At 41.5% G+C, this 10674-nt stretch overlaps 1 protein-coding gene across 2 annotated transcripts in view; it reads right to left on the bottom strand.

Annotated features, from left to right (window-relative positions):
* Positions 1-2784: 2784 nt before the first annotated feature.
* Positions 2785-10674, bottom strand: part of parga (poly (ADP-ribose) glycohydrolase a) — a 29930-nt gene continuing 22040 nt past the window's right edge. For both annotated transcript variants that reach the window (XM_078288879.1, XM_071908164.2), the window contains exons 15-19: positions 8294-8372; positions 8007-8115; positions 6370-6475; positions 4833-4961; positions 2785-4077 (exon numbers count right to left, since the gene is read on the bottom strand). In XM_078288879.1, the coding sequence (XP_078145005.1) occupies positions 3896-4077; positions 4833-4961; positions 6370-6475; positions 8007-8115; positions 8294-8372 (605 nt within the window). In that variant the 3' untranslated portion in view covers positions 2785-3895. The remainder of the gene's footprint in view (positions 4078-4832; positions 4962-6369; positions 6476-8006; positions 8116-8293; positions 8373-10674) is intronic.

Genomic DNA, 10674 nt, shown 5'->3' with positions numbered 1-10674 from the left:
ACCACTTCTACTTCACATACAAAGGCTTTCTCACCTTTTTCCTGCAAGATGCTTAACACAGAGGAACGGCTCCTTAGGCTACAGCACCGACATCAATGCCAAAACATTGCCTATGTCATTCTGGGTCTGTTACGTTGCACAGGACCGCTAATCCCTCAACGTCAAAATAAATCCTTATAATCTCCTCTCTATTCTGTGCCATTGGAAAAGCGCAGTATCACGGAACAGGAGAATGGTTTAACAAGCCGCCTATGCTCTATTCTCGAGATTGCATTTACCTTACCAGACAGCAACTCTCTTTTACTATTTTGTCATCGTAGAGGAGGGCAAGTAGGACAGGTAGCAGTGAAGGTGACACAGATCCGTTAGCAGCCGCGGCACGACACGCCCCCCTGTGTCAGGTGGTGTTGCCTCTGCACAGCGCACAGCCTGCTGCACCCATAGGTGCTGATGGAGCCCAGGTAACAGCCAAACACACAGTTACCATCATTACCTACAACTAATGATGTGATGGTAAATAAAAACTATAATATCCAGTGAGTGATCATCATTAGGAAAACAATCACCAATACACAGAAAATCAGTTATATTTTCAGAAAAGCAATATTTTATTTAATGTTTTCCCTTAAAACTATTTCTATAGTAAATCTATGCTTGGGTCTTTGATTCCACAATAAAAACACTTTCCCCTCTCAAATGATTCCGAATAAAAAAATCTTAGAATCCGTTAATTACAGTGTTATTTTGTTTATGGTGTTTAACAGTAATAGATGACCATAACCACTTTTTGTAATCAGATTACTTGCTGTAATCCTGTCAGTTTAAATCTATTAGTCCTCGCACACACAGCACTCATCATGAAAGGTATAATTTTTCAGTCTACGTTACATCATACATATGTCTTTCCCCTCAGTGTTAATTATATGAACCAATTAAACTTTTATAAAGACTGAGCATGAGCCATTTGAGCAAGTGGTTTCAGATTGATGGGCTTCTACCTTGAGTGGGTTAAACAATAAGATAATTGGCCCTCCCTCCCTCCCTCTCTTCCTCATCTAGATTTCCATCATTCATTCATGCTGGCACTGAAGGAAGCAGTATTATCAATCATAACACAAACACACCATAGGAAAAGGGGAAAATGGAGTTGGATTGTGTTGCACTAGGCTCTACTAGAACAGTGTTTAGTGGGTCTAAATACCAGCACACCACATTAACAACAGCATCACAACTGTGTGTAGTTTCTGAATTCTGGCTAATCTGTTATCTTTTGTACATATAGTAACAGAGTGCAGTCTCTCCTTTAAACAATACCAAAATGTATACTTTAACCATTAAACTGCTATTTATCTACATGCTTCTCAACACAGAAAACCAAACAGTGAGAACAAAATGGTTTCTCCCACACTAACTACAGCATATTCACTATACTTTTGACTCTAAAACTGTCTCCCTGAATAATAACACTCAGTCATCCCTAAAAGAGAATTCTATTTCTTCCATTATTCGCATCCTCAGAGCATTTCTGCTTGCCGCTGCTCTCTAGGCGACCTGGAGAAGGTAGGGTCAGGCAATTATGAATGGAAATGCCATTTTGTGGTAGTGACTCTGCTGCCTGACAAAGATGGAGTGAAGACCGGTTTCTTTCTGGCGTTTTATTAATAGTGTTCATCGATGAAGGGACCTGTGCCGCTGGGTAACATTAGGCTTTGTGGTAAATTACATGCGGTTTAGAATAATTACCTCACTATACAGGCCAAGCTTGGACCAGTTGTTCAATATTACAACCATTTCTTGTCTAGGAAGTAATTGAACAACTGACCGCTCTCTCACCACCTCCCTTTCAGATTAAAATTGCTTCTGAAATATGCCAATTCTGGTTTGGATTAAACAAAATACACTAGTTTAAATACGTCATATTTATTGACTGCAGTTTAATATTCAGAGGAGCCTGCAACATTCAGTTAACCTTCAGTGCCACTGGACGACGACCAACCCAAACAAGCCTTTTATTTAATCCAGGTGGAATCAGTAACCTAGATAAAGTTCATGTGCAGGCGACCCGAGCTCCCAGCAGCCACCAGCAGCCGGGTCTGCCAAACCAAACCGACTTTAGACACACATCCACAGCTCGTTTAGGCAATGTGGCAATGGCTCAGTACAAAGAGCAGAAGAAGCAGCAGATAATGTGTAATCCACTTACCCAAGCCTACACACCATTTAAGGAAGTCCACGTCATGAGGTTATTTAGGAACCCTAATTCATCTAATAAAGCATGTTGCAGGCAGAATTAAATTTGTCTGAAAGCCCTAGGTATATGTGCCGTCTCACAAAAATCAATCATATTTCAAATTATTAAGTAATGCATGTATCATGATATTAAGTGATAGATCTGTTGTGTCAAAGCGCTGTAACAAACATGCAACATAAAACAGGAATTCATTCCCTCTGCAGAGCTGGCAATAAAACCTGCATTTCTAGATGATCTATGAATAATTTAACTAAATTGATGTAAAGAAAACATGCTCAGAGTACAGCAGAATGGCTTCTTGACATCATTTTAGGTTATCATTAAAGTGTTTGAGTTAATCGAAATAAGGCTATACAGTCCATAAATGTCTGATTCCCTCTTCTCTTTACCATCCCATTTATCCTTACAAGAGAATAAAAACATCTTTGATAACTTTGCTTTGTATTGATCCTTTGGCAATATAGCTGCTTCAACAACGTGGTCCATTTTGCACATCTTAATGACTTAAGCAAAGGAATACACTTTTAGCAGGACATATTTTAATTAAGAAATCATAATAAAAAGAGTACAGCCTAAAAACCTACAGTACTATGCAATACATTTACAGAATTTAAACCATTTTTTTTATATCAACCCCATCATTAAATAGTATCCATACTGTCAATCAAAAATACAGTAAATCATAAAAAACATAACCACATCCCTAAAGCAAATGTTGAGTAAAAATATGAACAAAAATAATATTTGCGTGCACAAGTATTTCTATATCTGCTCACCCTTTTCATATAGCAGTAGTGTGCTTAATGCTGTACTGTGAGCTTTCAGTAATGAATTCATTTGGATGATTAAGTTACTCATAACAACAGAATCAACAATCTGAGATGAAGCCAACCATAAATGACTTGCGCCTGTGTCTCTTTCATCTCTCAAATGATTCTCAGTGACCATTTTATCAAATTTTTAGACTCATATTAAAATGAGCCATAAAGAGGATGATAATAATAATGTGCGATGAAAGTCAAACAACCTAGACGATAGAAAACAGCAGCATATATTGTGTAGAATATTTGAGAAATAAATGTTACCCATGCATAGACTACAGTATGGCATCTCATCTTTCTGCATTCAGGAACCTCACCACTGCCTGGGTATGGTAAATAGAGAAGACAACTCATCCAAAAACTAGTAAACACAATATAAGACAAGATAACCAGGGAGGGTTCATCATGCCCTTGATATCAATATTGAAAGTGTCCAGTCCGCACAACCATGCATATTTGGCCATATTTGGGTTTGATCAACCATCAACTCATGTAAAAACAAAATTCTCCACATCACATCTAGGCTAAAGAAAGGCCTAACAGCAACCGGGATTTACTATTGCTATAAGTCTCTGGAACGTCTCAGCACATTTGGTGACTCACTACAAGGCTCCTATAGTACCACCAGCGAGAAAAGGCAAAATCGTGTTTTGGTAGTTTGTGTGTTGGGATCACAAACTTAAAGGGAGTGTGTGAGTGATTGTGAGCAAGAGACTGAGAGGCAGAGCGCGCTGAGGTTTTTTGAACCTGGAGTCTCTTTTATAGAGTTGGTTGAGAGGGAGGGGGAGGGGGAGGGGAGGCCGAGTCGCTGCTCCCCCTGGTGTTAATGACAGTCCGATGTTACGGGCGGCGTCCCAGAGTCCTTGGTGGAGTCCGAGGCGTCGGCGGTCGCGAGGGAAGAGACCCTCTCATGGATGAAACCGTAGAGACTGACGTCAGGGCGGATGGTGCGGCAGTTCTTACACACCACACTGGAGTATTGGTTCAGCAGGCCGTACAGCCTCCCTGGGAAAGGAGAGAGAGAGAGAGAGAGAGAGAGGATTGAAGAGACAGGGGGTAGGGGTCAAGAGAGGAAGGAGGAAATATAGAGCGACATAAAACGCGATTTGAGAGAGGAATAGACAAAAGGACATAAGGGTTGAGAGACACAGAACAAGAAAGAGACCGAAATTGGAACAGAAAAAAAAGAAAAAAAAAGAAAGAGTGTTCAGTCTCATTTATAAATCAAACGCACATACACACGCACACAAGCCGTGAGCTTTTTCTCTGTAGCTCCACTTTAGGAAATGGATGGCTGGAGGGGAATTTCTCTGAAAGGCTTCAATAAATGTCAGCAGAAAGAAAAATGAAAGGAGGGGGAGGGGAGAGGCTGGGGTCAGCTCAGGCAGTAATCCACTCTGCGGCGGAGGCTGAATGGATGGGCTGAGAAAAGGAGATGGCCCATAAGGTGGAATAACTTAACATAGAGATGGACAATGTTCTGTTATTTATGCACACTGTCCCTTTAATGAAGCCAGCAAGGACAAACTGCATGTGCTATACAAGCCTCAAGAGCCTCGTAAGATACAATCCCAAGAGCGCTGCTGGCTGAAATCATCACCATTCCCGTCCATTATGTAATCTACTGTAGAGACTCAACAGATCTGTAGAGTGACCAACACCTAACAGTTTGCTGTGATCGCAGTATGGCCAGCAAGCGTAACTCATACAGTGACAGTACTGAGTGTGTGTGTGTGTGTGTGAGTGAGAGAGAGCCTTACCCACGGTGATTTGTCTCTCGGTGAGGAAAGTGTGCATTTCATGAACGTCTCTCATAAGCTGAGCGTCTCCAAAGGTGAAGTAGGCCACGTCTCTCCCAGCCTCTGCTGCAGCCATCAACTGAATCAGTGCTGAGAGAGAGAGAACAAGAAAGCTACAGAGAGATTCAGGCAACAATAATTTATCGTATTCGTTTCCTTCATTTCCACAAAGGATCATAAACGTGTAATCGACCACTGAAAATAAGTGGAGGGAACTAAGTAATTGGGCATTAAGCTAGATAAGGTATGGCTTCTGGCAGAAAAGAACATGAGTGACAAAGGGCAATTTGTATCTGAAAAGTAAATAATCCACCACTGGTAGCATTACCTCATCAACGGCGCTCAATCTTTTTAGCCCTTGCAAATTAGGTCTTAAGACTTTTAAATATTTAACAGAATGGATATTGGCTTCAGATTAATGAACAGACAAAACAAATCATCATTTGCAAGAGCTCTATAATTTTTACATCAATGTAACGGCCCATGCTTATGTAAGTACCACATCTGAAGTCAGCTCCGCAACATAAATGTAAGATATAGTTATTGCCTTCTAAAAATACCAGCTATGCTAATTCAGTGCAAATAGGGGGGGACCCCCGGAAGGTAATATCATCCTCAGGGACTTTGTCAATGAGTCCAGTGGATCTATTCATAGCCTGGTGCAGAGGAAATTAACACCTTCAGCTCTAACGGAAACTGTACACACAAATAACAACGTAACTCCAATCTAAAAACATCCGTTTGCATTCATAATATAGAACATTTATGGGATATGTGTTTTTAGCACAGCACAGTCTCCATGAATCCAGGCTCCTTGAGCAACTATCAATGAAAACTCTTGACATACTTGTCCATGAACTGAATTAAACGCAGTTACAATGTGTTGTGGTCCAGAAACACAACTGGCTTCCTCAGAGTGACAAATGTTACCTGCGGAGGTGTGGAGTATTGAAGGGGACAGTAAGCGACCCCTGCCTATGCAGAGTGATGTAGTGTAAGCCAGCAGAGACCTTCTTCAGCCTGGATTTATGGAGTCCCTACCCTGTAATCAATCGCCCTTTTAATGGAAAACATAAATGTGTGTCAGCTGATCAATAAAGGGAGGGAAGGGATAGGTCTTACGTAAATGAGTGAGTGACACCCGAGGAGAGGGACTAATTGACCAGAGGGGATGAGAGAGACCTGCTTCTGCTAACTGCTGTACAGTTTATACAGCAGGAATGCCGAATGTCCTTCAACAGGGGCTGGGGAGGCTGGGACAAAGGGTGGGTGGGGTGGGTGGGGTGGGTGGGGCGGATGGGTGGGGGGTGGGTGGACTCCAGAATGGGTGATCTTGTCTGAGCTACTGTGATTAAATCCCAGCTTGGGAAGAATCCAGGGTTATTATTTTGATTTAAGCAATATGATGCATGTGCCGCCCTACATCAGTAGATCTAATGTATGAAAGAATGTTGATTCCTACATAATTGGCTCTTGTTTGTAATTTAGCCAATGATACCTTTGAGCCGTGTGTCTCCACCAAAAGCCCCGCAACCCCAGTTGCCAGTGGCTACTGCAGAGAGGTGCTGGTTGTTGCTGTTATTTCGGAAGAATCCACAGTATGCCTGGGATAAATGCACAGAAAGGGGGGGGGGAGGTGGGGAAGAAAGATACACAAGTCAAATTTTTTCTCAATTTTCTCCATGATGCAGACATTCTTCTTTTCTGCTGATAGATGGAGATTGAAAAATAAATCAAGATTTTTTCCAGGATTTATAAGGCTTAGGTGGTGTTGTCCTCAATATGGTGGGTTTCACATAGGCTGGACATCAAATAGCACATGTAACAATGTTAAGGGGCAAACATGAGGTTACACCATAAGCACTTAAAAGACAAATGACAAGATTACAACCCAATCAGGAGCCATTTATGCAATGGACATATATGCATGATATTTTGCATGATATTTTACCTAAGACTTCAATGAGCAGGAAAAAACTGTATCATGTAACTGACCATACCAACACCATAAATCGCTGTTGTGTAGTACAATGGAAACCAGCTGTTAGTATCCTTGAGCTAAATACAATGGTGTTACAGATCACTGAGTCTTAAATTATCAACTCTGCAGCTGGTACCTGACAATATGTCAAAGTTCAACCCTATGAGCTCTGATGTTTTAAATGTCCTCCATGTCCAGTAGGAATGGCACAATATGTTTATCTCAAGATATGATTCGATACGCGATATGGGATTCACGATTCGATACAACCACGATACGATGTAATAAATAAAAGTTCAATGACAACAAAGTATGACCGTGCAGAATTATGTTTATTTCTGAGACACAAATCTTTCTAGCGATCCCATTGGCTTGCTAGAATGTAAACAACAAGTGCAAACAATATAATTTGGATGGAGAGCTTGTGAAATTGTGATGGGCAAGCCGTCTCATTTGTGATTACTACGGCAGAATAAAATGGAGCTAGTATCACAATTCTTTTTTCTGACCCACGATACGTATTGTCACATTTTTCTATTGCGATATTGAATTTCAATATATCGTCCCATTCCTAATGTCCAGCATTATCCTATACTTACCTGAAATAAATATCTTTTCAAAAGTATCAACAATTGAGGCTGTGTTTTTTATGCATTTCGTTATGCATTGTGTCCTTTAAGGAAAATCCTTGTGATAAATTGGCTCCCATAAAAATGAATGTGTACTGTTGAGGCCATTAGTGACAACAGCTACCTGAGTGACAACAGTGATGCTAGTAGCTGGACAGCTGTGACAATCCCGTCAATTGAAAGTGACAGCTGCTGTCATAGCTGCCCATTCTAAATGGCTTCAACTGTTACAACTCAATTCATGAAATACTCAATGTCTCGGGGCGTATTCAATACAATGAGGAAGATACTTGACAGATATTCCTCAACATGAAAGAGGTTGATGCATATTGAGAAAAGTTCTATGAGATGACAGCAGATGTCAAAATATTCCCAACTTAAATAAACCAATTCCTCAACTTGCCTTTCAGGCCTTCATTTCAACAATATCTGGGTATCCTTCTATTTTGGGAATGCATGATATTATGCCAGCCAACACCATTCTCTAGATCGCTGTGCCCACACAGAGTGGGGCGTCTCTCTCACCTTGTTGAGCTCTCTGGTCATCTTCTCAGGGTGGAACTGCTCTAGGAAGTGCCTGAACTTCAGAGCATCCAGGGCCACAATCTCTGTACACCGTCTCTGCCAGTCATCCCTGGAAATGAAAGAATGAGGGTGAAGTAATGAGAGAGGTGGAACTGCCCCAGAGGGAAAGATCCTTCCCTCTTAACTCCATCTTGACTGTACTGGACTGAAGTTTTTTGGGTTGGATTTATCAGAGCAAGAATCCAAAAGTATTACTATGTCATAAAAAAAAAAAAATAGGCTAATACCTGGGAGTCTCATCCTTGTGGCTGTCCTTCCATTTGTAACTCTCAGCATAGCCTGAGTATTTACTGTACTGCTCTGTACCTGGAGAACAAGACAGACAAAGCCAAGAAAAAAACTGACATTTAGCAGTCAGAGCACACAGTGCGCCTAAATCTATTTCAGCGCCTTATTTCTTAAATCAAATTTGGTGCTTTCTATCCTCCCCATGCGAGTACACAGTATCAGCTTGTATTGGATTGCCATAAATAAAGGCCATTGATTAAATAAGTAATCCGCTTTAGGGTTCGAAATGAAAAGCTTTCAGCCATAATGGGAAGAAATGGTTAGAACAGAAGAAGTTAACCTTGGCCACATTTGCAAAAGGCTTGCAAAACATTAAAGATCCTTCCTGAGGGAAACAAGCTCACAGTCTCACACATTTAATAACAGGGTATTACACCTTTGTTACCAAGGAATTCGTTTTTTCATAACTTCTACTGGTATGTGTTTGGGGTTAGGGTTTGAAAGATTTCATCATTTGTCATTATTATACGTAGCACTCATTGCAGAAAACGATGCCCATTAAAGCCTACCATATGCATTATGTATGGGGTACCTTGTTACACAGTATTTGAATGAACAGCAGGAGTTAAAACATCTGATTAACATAGCCTTTGAGCTTCAAGGTACTGGCAGAGATAAGTGTGTTACTAGCACAGTGGGGGAGTTTGCTAGTTAAGTTCACAACAACTACAAAAGCTCTACATACAGTATTTCTAGAGCAATGCTCAATTTCATTCTGAGAAGGAAAGTATCAACTGCAAGTTGCTCTTGAAAAGCTGTAGGAAAATACCAGTGCCAATAGATAGATATTTTTTGTTTTTATAATTGAGTTAATTCAATTTCAAGCATAAAGAATCTACCAAGTTCTGCTGCTATAAAATGGGATTGAAGGCTAAGGGTAAATGATTTCTTTCTGCCCTCCTATGCCAAAGCATGACTCAAGCTAATGGCCCTTTGGCTGGTGCCAGGAGACACACCAACAACAGACAGTACACTTAGGCAACTGAGAATTATGTTTCTATATAAAGCCTTGGCTAAGTGGGCAAAAACAGCCTTTTTGAAAGTCCCAAGTCCAGACAGCCAAACGAACCACAGTACTTGATACAACACCAGCGACTCCTAACGTCAAAAGGTAGACTGCCCACATCTCTCTCCATCAACACAGCTCTCCTTCTCCTCCTTCACCTTGATCCTATTTATCCTGGTGACCGCCCATGATAGCATCCAGGCATACAGGCTGCCATCACTAGATTACATCCTGGCCCTCTGCCTTCCAATCCGAATATGCCCATGGACAAAAACCGATGTGACGTATAGGTTCCCCATGCATTGGAAGGCGCATGTCAGGACACCTTTACTGGAAAGGGAATATGATTAACCCGATAGAGGAGAAAAAGAGAGAGAGACAGAGAGAGAGAGAAGGAGATAAAGAAGGGGAGGAGCAGAGACTTGACTGAAAGCGGAAACGGTGCATGCGTGCAAGGAATATCCTGCAATGTTTTAATGAATCTATGGCGCAACTGGCCCATTCCATTAGTGGAGCAATGACCTTAGTTAGGTTATAAATTCCTCTCTGTCCAAATGTAATAAAGTTAAGTGGAGAGGAGGAGGAGGGAAGGAGGGAGACAGGGAGGGATAGATGGAGGAAGGACAGGGAGGGGGACAGTGACTAACCGCTGAAGGTGACTCTGAAGGGACATGTGTGTCATAGGAGACAACATGGCACCATACAAAATAAAATCTTGGCTTGGTGGGTTTTTATATTGACTGAAGGGCATTGGCAGCTGTTTGTGTATGTGTGTGTTTGGTGGTGTTATCAATATGGGTTAGGGGCTCTAACCCTACACTGGCTCTTCCTCTCTCTCTCTCTCCTGCTGTTCAACACCACTCTGCTCCAGCCTATAAGCACTAGGCCATGTAGAAGATAGAGGGGGCTACGAGAGTGGCCATCAGACCATGCAAACCCTTAGTCCGTTCATATTTCGCTTGCCCACATGCAATTTGTCTCCTCTGCTTGGCACAGCTTCAAAAAAGTCTGCAGCAACAGAATCAATCAAGTGCAGACATTTGGGAGCGGCGGTTTCTATTCGAGTTTCAGTGCGCAGACTGCTAAGTTATAATACCTGCCCTCATGTCAAGAGGATGGATTTATCAAACGGGATAATGATGCCTCTTGTGACGTCAAGAGCAAAAATGAAAGCCGGTGTCACGTCCCAGCGAAGTACAAGTACCAAAACACGACAAGCGGATGTAAAAGATTTGTTTTGATATGCTTGTTAGAGAGAAAGGGGCAATAAATTGGAGCTGTCATAAATCGATTGACTAATGAATCAATTCACAG

This window comes from Centroberyx gerrardi, chromosome 15 (assembly GCF_048128805.1).
Source record: "Centroberyx gerrardi isolate f3 chromosome 15, fCenGer3.hap1.cur.20231027, whole genome shotgun sequence".
NCBI lineage: Eukaryota > Metazoa > Chordata > Actinopteri > Beryciformes > Berycidae > Centroberyx > Centroberyx gerrardi.
Note: the sequence above shows the minus strand (reverse complement) of the source record. Positions and strands in the feature narration are given on the sequence as shown.